Raw genomic sequence first — 19,339 nt, 5'->3', positions numbered from 1 at the left:
GGCCAATACAGGGTGCAAGTACCTGACAGACCCTATAAAGTAGATCCAATTCACTCCCAGGGATAGCAACAGCTTTATTTATTCTATCCGTCTTATAGACTTTTCCGCCATGAATTTATCCAAACCGCTTTTAAAATCCAGTATTGCTAGTTGCCTTGATCATGTCCTCTGGCAACAGATAACACAGCTTATAGTACATTAAATGAAAAAGTACCTTCTATGATTTGTTTTGAATCTGCTGGTTGATAGTTTCATGGGGTATCCCCTTAGTTTAGTATTAAATAAAAAAGTAAATAACTGTCCTTTATTTACTCATTCCACCCCCATTCATGATTTTATAAAAACTTTCACATACCTTTTCAGGCATCTTTTTTCCAAGCTAAAGATCCTTAGCCTATATAGCCTCTCATCCTATAGTCCTGTAAGAATTCTGTGCCATTGCGGAGCACAAAATTCCCACAGAATTCCCCTCCCACGCAGTTGCGCAAAATTTGGAAGGCCCTGGGATGCCGCGAGCAGGATGGCCTCTGCTCGTGGCAAAGATGGAACAGGCCCCAGCATGCCGAGAGGGGAGGCCGTCCCACTTGCAGCGAAGAAAGAGCAAGCCCCAGTGTGCCGCAAGCAGAGGCCGTCCCGCTCGTGATAAGAACAAAGTGAGTGTGCGTGTAAGACTACGAGGTGGGGGGTGAGGGAGAGCATGTGTGAAGGTGCATGAGTGTGGGTGCCAGAGAGAGGGAACCTATGTGAGGAGATTATATATTTGAGAGAGACTGGGAGTTGGGGACTGTGTGTATGTAACGGTGTTTGTGAGAAAGGGAGCCTTGTGTATGTGTAAAAAAGAGAGCCTGTGTGAAGGGTGGATAAGAGAAAGTCTCTTTCTCGCTCTATGTGCAAGTGTGAGAGACATAGGTAGCCTGTGTGAGGGTGTGTGCATGAGAGAGAGAGAACAGCGAGAGAATACCCATATGAGAGAGAGAGAATCCATATGAATGGGGGAAAAGGGAGAGAACCCATATGAGGGGGGGGAGAGAGAGAGAGAACCCGTATGAGGGGGGGTGGAGAGAGAGAACCCATATGATGGGGGGGGGGGGGGGGGAAGAGAGAGAACCCGTATGGGGGGAGATAGAGAACCCGTATTGGGGGGGGGGGGGGAGAGATAACCCGTATGGGGGGGGGGGGGAAGAGAGATAACCCGTATGAGGGGGGTGGGGAAGAGAGAAACTGTATGGGGGGGGTGGAGAGAGAAACTGTATTGGGGGGGAGAAAGAAACTGTATTTGGGGGGGGAAGAACCCACATGAGGGAGTGTGCGCAAGAGAGATGGGGGGACCCGTATGAGGGTGTGTGTGCGCGAGAGAGGGGAATCCTTATGAGGGTGTGTGTGCGCGCGAGAGAGGGAATCCATATGAAGGGGGTGTGAGAGAGAGAAAACCCTTATGAGGGTGTGTGTGTGTGCACGCATGAGAGAGGGAGAGGGGAGCCATATGAGGGTGGGTGTGTGTGTGTGTGCGCGCAAGGAAAGAGGGGGAACCCGTATGAGGGTGTGTGTGAGAGAGAACTTGTGTGAGAGAGAGAGAAAAAGAGAGAACCCGTATGAGGGTGTGTGTGTGTGCATGCAAGGAAAGAGAGGGAGCCCATATGAGGGAGAGAGTGTGCCCGTATAAGGGTGAGGGTGTGCGCGCAAGGAAAGAGGGGGACCGTATGAGGGGGTGTGTGTGTGAGAGGGAACCCGTATGAGGGTGTGTGTGCGCAAGGAAATAGGGGGAACCCGTATGAGGGTGTGTGTGCGCGCGTGAGGGGGGAACCCGTATGAGGGTGTGTGTGCGAGAGGGGGGGGGAACCCGTATGAGGGTGCACGCGAGAGAGAGGGGGAACCCATATGTGGGTGTGAGCCCGTATGAGGGAGAGAAAGAGCCCGTAAGAGGGAGGGGGTGTGTGTGTTTGTGCGCGAGAGAGAGGGAGCATGTGCGTGCACACGAGAGGGGGGGGGGTGTGCGCGCGAGAGAGAGGGAGCCTGTTTGGGGGGGGTACGCGCGCGAGAAAGAGAAGGAGCCTGTTTGGGGGGGGGCGTGTGTGCGCGCGAGAGAGGGAGCCTGTTGGGGGGGGCGCGCGAGAGAGAGAGAGCCTGTTTGGGGGGGGTGCGCGCGAGAGAGAGAGAGCCTGTTTGGGGGGGGTGCGCGCGAGAGAGAGAGAGCCTGTTTGGGGGGGGGTGCGCGCAAGAGAGAGAGCCTGTTTGGGGGGGGTGCACGCGCGAGTGAGAGAGAGAGGGAGAGAGAGGGAGCCTGTTTGAGGGGGGGGAGTGTGCACGAGAGAGAGAGGGAGCCTGTTTCGGGGGGTGTGCACGAGAGAGAGAGAGGGAGCCTGTTTGGGGGGGGGAGTGTGCACGAGAGAGGGAGCCTGTTTGGGGGGGGGGGGGGGGAGTGTGCACGAGAGAGGGAGCCTGTTTGAGGGGGGTGTATGTGTGTGCGTGGGCAAGAGAGGGACAGAGGGAGCTTGTATGAAGGGCAGTACTGAGAGAGGCGTCGAACTGTGGGAGTGGAGATAAAGCGGAAGGGATTGAACCTACAGTGGGGGAGGGGAAAGATAGTGGCAGGTGATGGTGTTGGGGCATGGAGAAGGCAAAGTGAGACTGGCCAGGGGAGTAGGGAGAGAGGGTGGAAGAGACACTCTTACAGTGAACTTCTAGGGTAATTCTGCTCAAGATATTTAAGATTCTGCATATTTAAGTAATATTTTTTCTGTATTACATTTTAAATTACTTAAAGATTGTCACCTATGTTATTTTGACCCAACATGAAGTATGCAGAATTTTAAGGTTTTGTGCCCAGAAACTTAAACGTGTGCGCAGAATTTTAATATTTTTTGTGCAGAATTTCCTCAGGAGTAATAGGAGATGTTCCATCTCCTTTATCATTTTTGTCACTATCCTCTTCACCTTTTCTAGTTCCACTATGTATTTCTTGAGACAGAGAGACCGGAATTGCACACAATATTCAAGGTGCAGTCGCAATACAAAGGCAATATATTTTCCATTTTATTCCCCACTCCTTTCTGGATCATTCCTCACATTTTATTTGCTTTTTTGACACCACTGTACACTGAGCCAAAGATTTCAAGTATAGTGCACAGGGGCTCTAAAGTCCTTTTCCATGGTAGTGACTGCCAATACAGAACCCAACATCACGTACCTGTGGTTAGGATTATGATACTGCCCCTGTATAGGTCCCCTGGTGAGAGCTCACTTTGAATACTGTGTACAATTCTGGAGACCAAACCTTCCAAAGGATATGCTCATTAATTTACAGAATTTGTAAGATGTGCAGCATTTTACGTTTTTAATGTGTTTCAAATTAAAACTATTATGCATAATGGAATAGCACAACCATTAAACAATCCATAGCAATAAAGGAAATAAAAATGGTCTTGCTCAAAAGTTTGCATACCCTTCGTTCTTAATATTGTGTATTGCCCCCTTTTGCATCAATGATGGCTTGCAGTTTTTTGTGATAGTTGTGAATGAGGCCCTTTATTCTCTCATGTGGTAAAGCTGCCCATTCCTCTTGGCAAAAGGTCTCCAGATTCTGTAAATTCTTTGGTTGTCTACCATGAACTACATATTTGAGTTCGCCCCAAAGTGGCTCAATGATATTGAGGTCAGGAGACTGTGATGGCCACTCCAAAACCTTCACTCTTCTTTTTTTTCCCCAGTAACAATTTTTATTCAGGACTGGCACATAAAACAATGATATTTACAGTCACAACCGGACATCAAGCGAGTAATACACATCCATATAACAGGGTCACGGCTCTGAGATATAAAAAATGTTTCTATTCAGGTGGGGGTTTTTTTATATCACCCTCTCCCACCCCCGCCCCACGACACCATGGGGCGGGGGTGGGAGAGGGTGAACGTCCATTGCCTAAGATGATACAAAACAGCAGGGTCCTGAGGTGCATCTTTGTGACCATCTTAAAGAGATCCAGTTGTTGGTAGAGATTTCCACTGCCAATAAGGTCGCCAAGCTGTTTCAAATCGACCCATCTTGTCTGACCGAAGTGCAGTCAGCTTTTCCATGTACTACAGCCAATGGAGTTGGTGCAGGACACATTCAAAAGTAGGGGGCAGAGATGACATCCAATCACGTGCTATTGCACCTCTCATCGTCTGCAGCAATGCTCGCACAAAAAGACGCTGGGGTTTAGGGACCTCTAAGATAGTAAAATTCAAAAGCGCAGTGCGAGTGCAATGGGGGGCCCCAACAGTTGCGTAAGCCAATTTTCAACAGTGCGCCAAAGTGTAGTAATACTAGGGCATGACCATGTAGGGCATGACCATGTAGTAATACTAGGGCATGACCATGCAGGAAATCCACACCCACACCAACAGAGCACACTTCGAGTGGGGTACATTTTATGTAATTTGACTGGAGTATAATGCCATCGAAAAAGGATTTTATAAGTTCCAAAGTCCAGGCTGATATAGAACTACTACTAGTGGCATGGAAACAAACATCCCACTCTTCAGGAGGTAAGGGCCCCATTAGGTCCTCCTCCCAGGCCTTCATAAATTTAGTTTCAGGGTCCTTTTTTATAATTAGTATAGCATACAACTTAGATACCACCCGTCTAGTCTTATGAGCAGAATCGCAAAGCCCCTCCAATAAAGATTTCCCCTTGAGTAAATCGGTCTTCACCTCAGGTTTAAAAAGAAAGTGACAAAGTTGTAGGTAGGCAACTACCTGTTGAAGATCCGCAAAGTCAGTCATAGCAGTCCCCCTCCAAACCTGGCCAAAAGTAATTAATCCCTTCTTTGCCCAAACGCCAAATGCCTTACTCTCCCCTCCCGCCGGAAACTACTACAGCACCAGATAGTTGTGGCAAAAACAATGTTGGCTCCCCCCAAAAGGGTGTGACCTCCATTTCCACCACACCGACATCGTACAATCAGTGAAGGGATAGATATCAGCCAACTGGGTGTGTGGTATAATAGGATCCCAAAACCGCTCACTCAAACGTTCATCAGCCAACATTCCCTGTTCTATAAAAACCCACTGCTTACTTCAAATGTTGTCATGAAAATCAATCACCGCTTTCAAGTGGGTGGCTACGAAATACTTCTGAAAATGTGGAACCCCCAGCCCCCATGCCGTTTAGGCAGATAAAGAGTAGACCGAGCCACCCGGGGGGGTATCTTCCAAATAAAAGAAAATAACTTTACGCTGTAGTAACCTTCACTTTCTTCTGCTGCAGCCACTGAAGGATCGACTTGGCCTTATGTTTTGGATCACTGTCATATTGCATTCATCAGCTTCATGGCTGATGAATGCAAATTCTTCAATATTTTCTGGTAAGATGCTACATTCATCCTGCTATCAATTCTGACTAAATTCCTAGTGCTGCTGTAGCTCACCCCCCCCCCCCCCCCCCCCCCCCCCCCCAAAAACAGAGATCCACCTCCATGCTTCACGGTAAGGATAGTGTGCTTCTCTTCATAACATTTATGGTTGTGACCATAAAGTTCAATTTTGGTCTCATCACTCCAAATTATTTTTTGCCAGACTGTGTACAATTCTGGTCGCCGAATCTCAGATATAATTGCGATGGAGTAGGTACAGAGAAGAGCTACCAAAATGATAAGAGGAATGGAACAGCTCCCCTATGAGGAAAGACTAAAGAGGTTAGGACTTTTCAGCTTGGAGAAGACACGGCTGAGGGTGGATATGATAGAGATGTTTAAAATCATGAGAGGTCTAGAACGGGTAGATGTGAATCTGTTATTTACTCTTTTGGATAATAGAAAGACTAGGGGACACTCCATGAAGTTAGCGTGTGACACATTTAAAACCAATTGGAGAAAGTTCTTTTTTACTCAACACATAATTAAACTCTGGAATTTGTTGCCAGAGGATGTGGTTAGTGCAGTTAGTATAGCTGTGTTTAAAAAAAGGATTGGATAAGTTCTTGGAGGAGAAGTCCATTACCTGCTATTAATTGAGTTGACTTAGAAAATAGCCACTGCTATTATTTTTTTTTTTTTTCTATACCGGTGTTCGCTTTTACATTCAACCAAAAACTGCAGGAAATCAGGCGTTTCCTTTGTCTAATACCTTGAACATTTGTCTAATACATTGAACAATTGTAACAAGGAAGTGGTTAACAAGGGATATGAATGGAACATGGAAATGGTTAACGAGGGGGAGGAACATTAATGGAGGTCAAAGTGAAAGGAACTCTTATGTTATAGTCAGACGTAGGATTTACGTCTTATAGTTAGGACAAGGTGGAAGAGCTTCTATTTTACAGTGGTCATGCCCAGAAATACTATCTTTCTAGCAACGGTAACATGGAATAGACTTAGTTTTGGGGTACTTGCCAGGTTCTTATGGCCTGGATTGGCCACTGTTGGAAACAGGATGCTGGGCTTGATGGACCTTTGGTCTGACCCAGTATGGCATGTTCTTAGGTTTTGAGATTTCTGTAGATGCTGTTTGGCCTACATAAGCAGGCTGTTTTGTCGCATGGGTGCAGTAATAGCTTTTTTTGGCAACTCTAGCATGCAGCCCAATTTTGTTCAAGTTTATTCTTATTGTGCATGCTGAAAACACCCACACCACTGTTTCAGAGAAATCTGTATTTCAGTAGAAGTTGCTTGTGGGTTTTTCTGGCAGTTGTGTCTGAAATCTTTCTTGGTCTAGCTGACCGTGGCCTGGAATTAACAGAACCCATAATTTTCACTTCTTGATCAGAGTTTGAACATTTGGCATTTTCAAATCTTTGGATATCTTTGTATATCCTTTTCCTGATTATAAAGTTGAACTACCTTTGCTCGCAGATCCTCTGACAGTTCTCTTGCTTTCTGCATGCTTCAGTAATCAAAGTCAGTGCAGCCCTGGATGAAATGCACAAGGGTTTCTCAAAGCTAAGCAACTCACTGACTATTTATGCAGACATCAATTACAATCAAATAAGACACAGGTGTGGATGCCTACCCTTCATTGCCATCTCAACTTGTGTGTGTCAACTTGAGTATATATTATCAGCCCAAACATTCTAGGATATGCAAACTTTTGAACAGGATAATTGTATTATTTTCTTTATTGCTATGGTTTAGTGATTGTGCTATTCTGTGATGCATAATAGTTTAATCTGAGATATTAAAAATAATAGATGTGTTTTGTCTGATCACTCATGTTTTCTTAAAATGCAACACATCTTACAAATTCTGCCAGGGATACGTAAACTTATGATCACAACTGTAAACAGGATGGAGTCGGTCCAGAGGGTGCTACTAAAATGGTCAGTGGTGGTCTTTTGGGGATAGACTTAAAGATCTAAACATGTATACCCTAGAGCAGTGGTTCTCAACCGGTGTGTCGCGACACACCAGTGTGTCGCCACACTTCCCGGTCCCCCGCTGACCTAGCTGCTCCCCGGTCCTCCTCCGCCCGGGCTTAAAACGCTGTCAGCCCAGGCGGAACGCAACAGAACAGCTGGAGTCAGTGGCACCGGCATGCTCTCTTCTTCCTGCCCCTCCTCCCCCCGGAAGAGGAAGTGGTGAGCAGCAGGTGCATGCACGGGAAGAAGAGACCATGCGAGTGTGGTCAGCATCGGCCCGAAGAACAGAAGAGAGGCGCGGCCTGAGGAATGAGCAGCATGGCTCGCAGAAAAATGAAGAAGAACGTCAACCCCCGCGACCGATGGGACTCCTTACTCCACAAGGGCTGAAAATGAAGGAGGTTAGGGTTGGGAGGAGGCTACTGCTGCCACTGGTTCCCGGGAGGGAGGGAGAGAGAATGAGCAAGCAAGCATGTCTGTTTGAGATCCTGTGTGTGAGTGAGATAGCATGTATGTGAAGGATTGAGAGCCTGTATATGTGAAAGAGTATGTCTGTGATTGAGAGCCTGCCTGTGAGAGAGAGAGCATGAATGTAAGTGTATGATTGAGAACCTGTATGTGTAAGTTTGAGATTGAAAACTTGTTTGTGTGAAAGAGTATGTGTGTATGATTGAGATCCTTTGTGTGTGAGAGAAATCATATGTATGTTTGATTAAGAGCCTGTGTGTATAAATAAGAGAGAGCATGTATGTGTCTGTGTGTGATTGAGAGCTGGTTTAGGTGAGGGAGCATGTGAGTATGTATTGAGAGCCTGTGTGTAAATGAGAGAAAGAGAGAGAACATGTTTGTAAGCATGTGAAAGAGTCTGTGTGTGAGAGAAAAAGACAGCATGTATGTGTGTGATTGAAAGTGTGTGTGTGTGTGTGTGTATATAAACGTGAAAAGATAGACAGCATTTTTATTTATTTCGGGTTTTTATATACCGGCATTCGAGAACGCAGTCCCATCATGCTGGTTCACATCAAACAAGGGTGTGTCGTAAACAAAACTAAAACAATGGTGCGGAAAAAGGCAGTTACATATAACAGGGAGATTAGAACTTGGCAGAGAGAGAAGAGAAAGGACAGGTTATTAATTCAAACATGTAAACAATAGTGTAAAATGTGTAATTAAGCATGTGTGTAAATGTGTGTAAATGTGTGTAAGCATGTGTGTGTGTAATTAAGAGCCTATATAAGTGAGAGAAAAAACATGTGTATATGTGAGTGACTGAGAGCATGTGTGTATAGGTGTGTCATTGAGAGCCAGTGTGAGAGAGAGCGCTGGTATGTGACTGCGAGAGAGGAGAAAGTTCCAAGCAAACCACCCCATCTCCTGCTAATTCAAAACAATCTCAGGACACCTGGATATCAAACGTTCCCAGGTATGCAGAGCAAAACATTTTTTGTTTCCTTATTATTTTTCATTACTGGGACTTTGTGTCTGCTATTTTGAAATATTTTATTGGTATCTAGAAATTTTTGATATGAGTTTTTAATTATTGGATATTCCATTCATCAGCCATTTTGAAATAACCTGTTCTTTTTGTTAGTATGATTTTACTGCTATTGATTTTATATTTCTTGATTTGTTTTATGAGGACTGGTGATGTTTCTCTTTTTCCTTTGTTACACTGCATAAAGACTCTGGCTTGTTGCAGTTTCCAATTCAGTTTTCATCTGCATGCTTCTAGCTATGCATTTTGGTCTCTATTCCTTGTTAGGTGAGGGTCAGCACATGTGATTCAGGTGAGGTTTTCTGCTGGCGTGTAGTTTCTGTGTAGGGCTCTATAGCAGCCTGACTTGGTCCATTTTCCTAATAGGAGATGTATTGGTGTCTTAAGGCCTGGTGTAATATTTTCAGTGTTGCCTTTTCTTAAGTAAGGTGGTTACTGTTTAAGTGCTGGAAGTTGGTGCTGTACTGGTTTGGGAGGTTTACTATTTATGCAATTTCTGTTCAGACAGAATATGTATCTTTGCCTTGTGTCATTCTTAACAATAAAAATAATTACTGGACCTTTATTTTTTATTTCCGCCATGAAATGTAATGAGCAGTGTGTCACACATGTGAGCGTGGTCCGTCAGGTGTGTCACGATGGGAAAAAGGTTGAGAACCACTGCCCTAGAGGAAATGCAAGATAGGGGAGATATGATAAAGAAATTCAAATATCTCAAAGGTTTTCATGCACAGAAGGTAAGCTTTTTTCAATGGAAAGGAGGCTCTAGAATGAGGGGTCATGAGATGAGGTTGAAAGGCATAATCCTAGGAAATATTTCTCTACAGAGAGGGTGGTGGATGTGTAAACGCCTCTCAGTGGATGTAATGGAGACAAAAATAGTATCTGGATTCAAGAAAGCATGGGATATATACAGGGGGATCTCTAAGGAAGTGATAAGAATTATAATGCTAAATTAATTGGACCGGATGGGCAGACTGAATGGGCCATACAGTCTGACAGGTTTCTATGTTTTCCCCTAGGTGTATCACTTTGCAGTTTTTCATATTCAATTTCATCTACCATTTAGTTGTCTAATCTCCTAGTCTCACAAGGCCCTTCTGCATTTCCTTGCAATCTGCTGCCATTTTAACAACACAATTTTGTGTCACCTACAGATATGATCACCTCATTCACCATTACCTTTTCCAATCACTTATGAATACATTGAACAGCATAGGTCTCAGTACCAATCCATGTGGTATTCCACTAATGACCTTTCTCTGTTTGGAAAACGGACCATTTAGTCCTACCCTCTTTTTCCAGCCTTTTAACTAGTTACCAAGCCACATTTCCTCCTATCCCACGACTTTGTAATTTCCTGAGCAGTCTCATGGGGGACATTATCAAATAGCTTCTGAAAATCCAAATACACTATATGAAATGGCTCACCTTTTATCTACATGTTTATTTACATCTTAAAAAACACCAACAAAAAAAACACATTGGTAAAACAAGAATTCCCCTTGCTAAAACCATGTTGACTCTTCCTCATTAAGCCATGTCTATCTGCATCACCAATGATTTTAGTTTTAAAAATGGCTTCTACCATTTTGCCTGGCAGTTTCCCAGATCACACTGGAGCCCTTTTTAAAAATTGACATCACACTGGCTTTTAAATGTTAGGTTACAGCTTACTAGTAACAAGTTAGAAATTTCATGTTTAAGTTCTTTTAGAACTTTGGGATGAATACTATCTGGTCTATTATATCATCCACTATCACAGATAATTTTCTTTAGTTGCTCAGAATCTCCACCATTAAAGAATGTTTCAGGTGTGGGTGTTCCCAGCATGCTCCTCTTTAAAGACAGAGGCAAATAATTGTTTGCCTGCCATTTCCTTGTCCTCCCCTCAGCACCCCTTTTGCCCCTAGGTCTTCCAGCAGCCTGACTGACTCCCTCACAGGCCTTTGACTTCGAATGTACTTGAAAAAAGTTTTTTTTATTATTTTTTCCTCAATGGCAAGCTTTTTCTCAAAGTCTCTTGACCTGTCTAACCTACTGTTTTACATCTAATTTGCCAGTGCTTATGCTCTTGCCTATTTTCCACATTTTTTTTAACTATGCCCTTTCAAGTTTTAGCTGCCCTCTTTACCTCACCATTAAACCACACTGGCAGTCATTTGGACTACCTTTGACTTTTTTAAATGCACAGAATATATTTTACTCGTGTTTCCAAAATGGTATAAGATAAATGCCTCATGCAAACTTAACTCTTGCAATCGCTTAGTTTTTTTTTCTAACTTCCCCATTCTCTCAGTCTTCCTTTTTAAAGTTATATGCTGTTGGAGTAGTTTTACTTAAATGTCCTCCCTCCAGTGATTATTCAAATTGGATTACATCATGATCATGGACAAGTGGACGGTTGTATACACCCACTGCTATACTCTAACCCATCAAACGTGGAATTTCTATCCTTAAGGATTCTACACTGCATTCTGTAGGATATTTATCATGCTTGACTCTATGCTATCTTCTACATATAGCATCACCCCTCCACTAATTTGATGTGCCCATCACATCAATATAATTTATATCCTGGTATCACAGCATCCCATTAGTTATCCTCTTTCCATCATGTTTCTGAAATGCCTATAATGTCTTTATCCTCATATCCTCATTATAACTAAATCACTTTTACTGTTCAGACTTATGGCATTCACATAAACATTTTTAAGTATGTTTTTTATATGTACTTTTATTTCTCTTTGTATTCACAATCTGCTTGTTACCAAATGATACATTCACATGTGGGTGCTCTGTTTACAGCTGTCTGGGCAACTTCAGTCTTAAAACACAACCTCTCCACTGAGATATTCTAACTTTTCTGTTTTGCAAGTATCTTTTTAAAATACATCCCTCCGAGCCATGTGCTTCCGAGTTATTGTCGGCTTGCCATGATCTAAGAACATAAGAACATACCATACTGGGTCAGACCAAGGGTCCATCAAGCCCAGCATCCTGCTTCCAACAGTGGTCAATCCAGGCCATAAGAACCTGGCAAGTACCCAAAAACTAAGTCTACTCCATGTTACCATTGCTAGTAATAGTGGTGGTTATTATCTAAGTCAACTTAATTAATAGCAGGTAATGGACTTCTCCTCCAAGAACTTATCCAATCCTTTTTTAAACACAGCTATACTAACTGCACTAACCACATCTTCTGGCAACAAATTCCAGAGTTTAATTGTGCGTTGAGTGAAAAAGAACTTTCTCCGATTAGTTTTAAATGTGACACATGCTAACTTCTCTCGTTTTTAAATGTTAGCACCAGCAGCCTGGCTCCACTCTAAAGTGGAGCCCATCCCATCAAGATAGGCTTCCCCCCTCCCTAGAATGTTCCTCAGTTGTTAAACCCTCTTCCCTGCACCACTGTCTCATCTATGCATTGAAATTCTGAAGCTTGGCCTGCCTCTGGGGTCTTGAATCTAAACTGAGGAGCATTTCTGAGACTATAACCTTGGAGGTTCTGGATTTCAGTTTCCTACCCGAGAACCTAAATTAGGCTCCAGAACTTCCTCAAGCACGTTCCTATGTCAATGGCACCCACATGCAGCATGACAGTTGGCTGCTCCCCAGCACTCTAAAATTTTATCTAGGTGGCACGTGAGGTATGCTATCTTCATGCCTGGCAGGCAAGTTACCAAGGCATCCTCACACCCAGCAATCACCCAGTTATCTACATTCCTAATGATTGAATCACCCACTATAACGGCCATTCTAACCCTTCTCTCTTGGGCACATGACCCTGGAGCCACATCCTCGATGCAAGAGGATAAAATATCATCTAGAATGCACATCCTAGCTTACAGAATCACCTTCCTGACACACTAAGGTGATTGTCTCCTGCCAGGTGACCTTGTGCCTCCAAAGCAGCACAAGGGGAATCGCTTTACTATGTCCCTGAAGGTCTCCTCTATATACCTGTCTGTCTCAGCTCTTCCAGGTGTGCCACTCTGACATTCAGAAACTGGACTCTTTCTCTGAGAATCAGGAGCTCTTTGCACTGGGTTTTTAAATTTGAAAAGTTGCTCAGAAATCAGTACTCTCACTTTTTCAGATCAAGTAAGTGACCTTTGTATTAGAATTTTGAATTTGCAAAAATAAAATAGTAACCTCTACTAACTCACAAAATGAATTCAAAGTCTATTATCCCTAAACACATTTTACATTTTCAAAGAATATTAGCCTTAAAAACACAATATAAGCAGTCAGTAATAGTTTCACCTTTTTAAAAGTATATTTTTCTTCAAGATTTAACTGTTCTTTCCTAGCAAATCCAACTTACCACCAGATGAATGTTCTGCAGTCAGTACTCCCTCTGGACTGGACCACATGCATATTCATTGTAGATATGCTGAAAACCAGACCTGTTGGTAGCACTCCTGGACTGGATTTGCCTACCCCTGCAGCAGTGAATTTATCATAAAAAGGCTGCATTGGCTGTTCTCTGCTTCTTATTGGCTGAGCGTAAGGTTTGAGCTGAGGATAGTCCCTACTTGGCCTTTTAGCTGAGATGGAGACCCCATACAATAATGTAGGGTTAATGCCCTGCCACCTGATCATATATATTGGTGACAAGATTATGTTTTGACCATTGCCAAATCAGAAGAATTAAACCTCCTGTTTAAATAAACAAAAGTTGTATTATAGTCAATGTTTTCAAAAGCCCTGTTAAGAACTCTCTCAAAAGTGCATCACCCTCCTTCAGACATATCCTGTCTACACTACCTGTTCCTACTACCTCACAGATACCCACCCAAGCGGGTAGTGTCTAAGCACTACAAAAATAGCTAGCACCACACTTCTTGGAACCCATAAAAAAATAAATAATCATTTAGTCACAATCTGATACCAAAGTGATTTTGTTACAGGATCCACGTCTTACCAGCAATGTAAATTTCATCTAATTTTTCAGCTACTTTTTGTGGTAAACCAGCATCAAGCAACGTCTGGAAATGTTCTGAATGGGTAATTGGAGCAGAAGTATCCATGGGCTCTTCAGTTCCATTCCCATTAACATGTTCAGTAGCCATGTTTCCTGATATCTGTTAAAATGCAACAAACATCGGGTTTATCAGGGAAAAAAAAAAGACAGACAAATCGTTCAAACCACAACCCTGTATTAGAAAAGTTCAAGCAGTGCTTAGGAATCTACTAAGCTTTTATTTCACAGACAGAAAATGGAAAAAATGCTTGGTAACTCGGGCCCTTTAAGCAGCGATTGGACCATGGCGACAAAAAAAAACCTTAGACCTAAACGTAGTAAAGAATTTTTCCCATTGTTTGAGGGAAAAGTTCAGTATATCTAGCCCAATGAAAGGAAAAGATCATGCTAAAAATTACAGGGGTACTGCTTCGACTCGTTTTTAAATTACGTTTAATTTAATACCAACTGAATGAACTTCTTGTACTAGGCCAGTAGTCAAAAATATGCCACATGGAGCAGCAGAGGATCCTGCTATGACATCATCCAGCGAGGTTTCTTCTCTTCGCTGCCCATGAAACTTCTATCCGCCTCCATAAAAAAAAGCTATTCGAGAACACCACTCTGAGAAGACCGAGTACACCTTTTGTCAATGCCCTCCTTAAATCTAAATAGTTTTCTACTTTTAACGGGTGGTTCTGCAGCAGTAACAGAGGCGGCCAGGAAACAAAGCGCTTCCCCCACCCACAGAGCTGGGAGGATCTACCTCCCCATGCCGGCGAGGAAGGGCCCGAGCCCGCTGCAGACACGTGCTCTGCACCCACAGCCCGCCCTGCCCTACTCCAGCCACAAGCGCTGACAACTCTCCCTCCAGCCAGCCGTGGGGAAACCGCGATACAGCGGGGAAAATAGTCACTGCCAACTACTCATTAAAAAAAAAAAAAAAAAGACAAAAAAAATATAACAAATTCAACATATGTCTACCGCAGCCACCAGCAGCAGCAACTCATATGGCATGGCACCGCATTCCCCCCTACCCCAGGCCCGACACAGATATCAGAGTTATTATTATACACCCATTCGTAACTGTCTGTGCCCCTCTCCCTCTTATAAGGAGGTAACGAACGGAGGGCCCCGTCATGCGCCGGCTGCTCGAGGGGCGAAGCAAACGGCTCTTTCCGGCAGAGAGTGGTGGGGATCAGACAGGAGACATTCGCTAAAGCCCCCCTCTCGGAAGGTTTGTACGGGGGGCGGGGGAGGCGCCGGCGCGCGCTCGCACACCATGCAACTTCTCTCCACCATGCTTCCCAGCCGCGGCCTAGCCCGAAGCCGCACGGGGACTCACTGGCAGCAGCGGGAAAGCTAAAAGCTGCCAAAGCGCCTCCCTCACCGACAGCCAACGGGGGCTGGCTTGCGAGTTCAACGTCTCAAGCTCGTGGTCAACCTGGTCCGGCCTAACATCCAGCCAACGTGTCTCCCCCCCACCCCACCCCGGAATCCATTTTCCATAAAACCCGGTTTCTCCTTTATGAAAGAAAGGAAAAAAAAAAAATAACCCGCACACATTTTCCACCTCAAAAGACACCTTACTCAAACCTGTCAACTTGGCTCACACTTCTGCCGCTCCTTACCTCCGCCACGGATCGCGAAGGACTTCCGAATCGACCCGGTTTCTCTGTTCGCTTCCCCCCGGACGAGCGCGCCTGGCGTGTGGCAGCTGCCCCTGCTCCCTGTCAGGCGAGAGTGGCTGTTGTAAAATGGCGGCCGAGCTCACGCCGACTCCAAGCCGAAAGCAGTCGCGCTCGCCTCCGGAGCTCGCGCGCCCGCCCGCGAGAACGCGAACGTCAACCTCGACCGGGGTTTTCTCAGCAACTCCGCAGGGGCTGTAGCACCTCCGCTCGCGCTCCCGCTCTTCCTCTTTCCCGAGCTCCCCCCTGCGTTCCAAAAGGAGGACACCCGCGCGCGCCAGCCCGAGGGCGGCTCAGGCTTTCCACCGGGAGGGTCCGCGGGAGGCGCGCCGAGGAGGAGAACTAACCCGTGGCGCAGGAGGCGGCAGTGACACCTCCCCTTCGGCGTGGCTGGGGAGAACGATTTGGGAGCCTTCCCCTCTCAGTCAGAGAAGGAGGCGTGAGACTCGTCTTCCCTCGCACTCCCATGGCTGGCGGACTGGGCTGAACCCGCGGGACGCCGTGAGGCTCGATGCTGCCGCCGTTCGCCCTTGCCACGAGACGCCTCCTGCTCATAGAAAAGAGCAGTGTACGCGTCGCGGTGGAGCGAAAGAGAAAGTCATCTCCTGCCTCTGCAGCCCGGCAGGCGCCTCTCAATCCGCCGGTGTGTCATCTGACTGCTACCCTGCTGGACGTTACGAATAGTAAAGCGAAGGGCTACAGCCGTTAGCCCGCGCCCCTGGATTTCTGGCTTTGCTCTCCTTCAAAGTTTTTTTTTCTTACGGACTTCTCCGCATTTGGATTCTGGGCGCTCTTCACACGGTCGCTATGCAGACGGGGGTTTACAAAGCTTTATATTTGTTTTGGTTGCATTATCCTCCTTTTGACTGCTAAAGGAAACTTTCCTAGAGGTGGATTCCCTCCCGTGCATGTAGTCGGGAGACTGAGACCTTGCTATTTATTGCTTTATGGATGGAAGATGTTTTCATCTCCTTGCAGAAATGGATTTGAGAGACTCTAGAAAAGCATTTGGTAGCGGATGGCGTAGCCTCTGGTGAAATGTTAGATCTCTTAGGGCGACCAAAATGCTAAAGGGTATGGAAAGGCTAAAGAGGTTAGCAGTGGCGCATGTAAAGTATTTGGCACCCCCCAGATCTTCAATTCCTGTCTCACACCGGCTCCCTCCATCTTTTGCACATACTTTCACACACCCCTGCACAAAGGCTTCCTCCATTTCTTTCTCACGCACACACACCCTCTCTCACACACAAACACGCACCCTCACTCCCATACACACTGTTCCAGACACAAACACCCTCTCTCACTTCTACCCGGCTGCCCATCAGAAGCACAGCAACAGCTTCCTCCGACCCCCTGTGACTGACGGGGACTCTCATTTTTCTTGAGTCTGCCTGGGGGGCTAGTCGAGCTCTGCTTCCTGCACCGGGGGGGTTCTGCAGTGCTGTTGCTTCACCATGTGCATTCAAATGCCAATGCTGCCTCTGCCTGTGACCCGGGACACATGCTGATCTTTCTCTTGCTTCGGCCGCGACTGCATGATCTTTTCTTTTTCGTGCCCTCGCGGACCCACCACTTCCTCTTCTGGGCCGCATGGGTGGGAAGAAGAAAAGGCTAGGCAGTTGCCGGCTGCAGACCTGTAGCGCTCTAGGCGGCAGCCCACTGCTCCATGGCCTCTCTCTTCTGCTGCGAGCGGGATGGGCTCCACACGGCGGCAGCCAATCTCCCGGCTGGTACTCCCCTCCTGGCTGTCACCCAGAACGGACCGCCCCACCCCCCTTAGTATACCACTGGAGGTTAGGGCTGTTCAGCTTGGAGAAGAGACAGGCTGAGGGGGAGTATGATAGAGGTCTACAAAGTCATGAGAGGACTAGAACCGGGTAAATGTGAATCAGTTATTTACTCTTTCAGATAGTAGAAGGAATAAGGGGCACTCCATGAAGTTAGCAAGTAGCACATTTAAAACAAATAGATTAGTTTTTTCACTCATTGCACAAATAAGCTCTGGAATTTTTTGCCAGAGGATGTGGTTAAAACTGGGTTTAAAAAAGGTTTGGATAAGTTCCTGGAGAAGAAGTTTATAAAAGTTAATTTAGGGATTAGTCATTGCATATTACCACCATTAGTAGTATGTGTGATCTCTTTAATGTTTTGGTACTTGCCAGGTACTTGTATCCTGGATTGTCCACTGTTGGAAATAGGATGCTGAGCTTCATACTCTCTGAGCCACTATGGCAACTTCTTTGTTCTTACATTTTCTTTTTTTTTTTTAATTCTTTATTTATGGATTTTAACATATATACAAGAATAACTTGTCCTTATGAAAATTACAGAAGGAAATGTAATATCAGGAAAAATAAACAAACATGAAATATATTCAATTAAACCTATTATCTTTTTTACTTTTCTTCTGAATTTTTAAAGTAAAATTAGGGAAGCTTTATTAAATTATGAGCATTTTTTAAACAAAAATAATATATAGGTAAATTAGGTTTAACCCCCTATTTCTATTTCTATTCTAACATTCCTTCATTCACCCAGAAATGTTCTTAGGTGTTCTGGATCAGTAAACTGATAGTTATGTCCATTTAATTTAAGTGAGCATTTACAAGGATAACGGAGAATGTTTCATTAACCACTTTAGTTAAGTTTTTTATAGAAAAGTCCAATTTTGTCAGGACATTCCACAAAGTATCCATTGTTATAGTCGTTGGCCTTACTATAATTTCTTGAGTATGTTTTCCTTTTAGTTGTTTTAAAGGTTCTTTAGGTGTACTTGAAGATGTCACATGGTTTTCTTCTGCAATTCCTCGTACAGTGTTTGTTGGGGAGTTACTTGCAGATGCCTCGTCATCCTGTGTAGTTCCATTAAATGAGTCCAGATTCCCTACCGAATCCTGGGGAATTTCTGGTAATCTAGGGGATATTTCCCTTTCTTTACCAGGAGGTAGTGGGACGTTTGGCGCTCCTGGACTTAAAGATATGTTATCAGCCAATAGGGACAGGTCTTGCTCCATCTCTGCCCCTAAAGCGGCCCCCTCAACAGGAGTAGTCGGCAGGTTATTCAGTCAATCAGCTACAGTCTTTTGGCCCTTCTCAATAGTAGGTGTACTAACGGAAGGCTTTAACTTTGCCTTTCGTTTTGTATGCGGCATCGATGGTAAATTAATGAGAAATACCGAAAGCGAGCTGCGGTTACCCTAATATTTCCACTAATGCTTCCCTAGTGGGAGGATAAGAGTATTTCTTTTGTTTCCAAAAATTGCCTACCTGAAGCAAATGTCCAAGTATCACTGGCCGCAATAGACCCAATGGACCCAGTCAGAGCCGCGCGCCATCGGCGACTGCGCACCGTAGAAGTGCCGTTTAAGAGGTCTCCCACGGCCCCTCATACTGCAGCTCTTCTCTGTAATTGGCTGTCCAGCAAAACCGTCAGGGCAGGCTCCTGCCTACCCCCGGAAGTCTCTTTTTGTTGCAGCAAGTTGGAAATCAGGCAAGTTGGTATGAGGAAATTAAAGTGCTTCCCACACAGCTCAGGTAATAAATCTCTTTACCTCCCACATTTTCTTTTTAAACCTACCCCAAACATAGCATATCCAGGTGAAGGGGAGGGGGTGCAAGGGTCAAGAAGTGATCATATTCGCTCTTTAAGATCCACCTTTTTATTGTCTCATCTTTTTGATTGCCTCTGTGCCCTCTTTCCCCTTTAGTCTTTTTTCCCTTCCCCCTCCGGACTTTATTTTTTAAATGTTTGAATCACTGTCTTTAGTAACACAAAGCAATTCACAGTTGCAAAAAATGTAACATTCTGCACACACAAATTTAAAATTGTGTGCCCAAAAACTTAAAATTCTGCATA

General features: G+C 44.9%; 1 protein-coding gene across 10 annotated transcripts in view; it reads right to left on the bottom strand.

Annotated features, from left to right (window-relative positions):
- SYNCRIP (synaptotagmin binding cytoplasmic RNA interacting protein) overlaps positions 1 to 15,802 on the bottom strand; it is a 192,312-nt gene extending 176,510 nt beyond the window's left edge. For 4 of the 10 annotated variants that reach the window (XM_029595478.1, XM_029595481.1, XM_029595483.1 and 1 more), the window contains exons 1-2: positions 15,427 to 15,797; positions 13,757 to 13,916 (exon numbers count right to left, since the gene is read on the bottom strand). In XM_029595478.1, coding sequence (XP_029451338.1) covers positions 13,757 to 13,904 — 148 coding nt within the window. In that variant the 5' untranslated portion in view covers positions 13,905 to 13,916; positions 15,427 to 15,797. Of the gene's footprint in view, positions 1 to 13,756; positions 13,917 to 15,426 lie in introns of all 10 variants that reach the window. The other 6 variants (XM_029595476.1, XM_029595479.1, XM_029595475.1 and 3 more) reach the window with 5 other exon arrangements.
- Between the last annotated feature and the right edge of the window lie 3,537 nt (positions 15,803 to 19,339).

Source organism: Rhinatrema bivittatum, chromosome 3, assembly GCF_901001135.1.
Source record: "Rhinatrema bivittatum chromosome 3, aRhiBiv1.1, whole genome shotgun sequence".
In the NCBI taxonomy this organism is placed as follows: domain Eukaryota; kingdom Metazoa; phylum Chordata; class Amphibia; order Gymnophiona; family Rhinatrematidae; genus Rhinatrema; species Rhinatrema bivittatum.
Note: the sequence above shows the minus strand (reverse complement) of the source record. Positions and strands in the feature narration are given on the sequence as shown.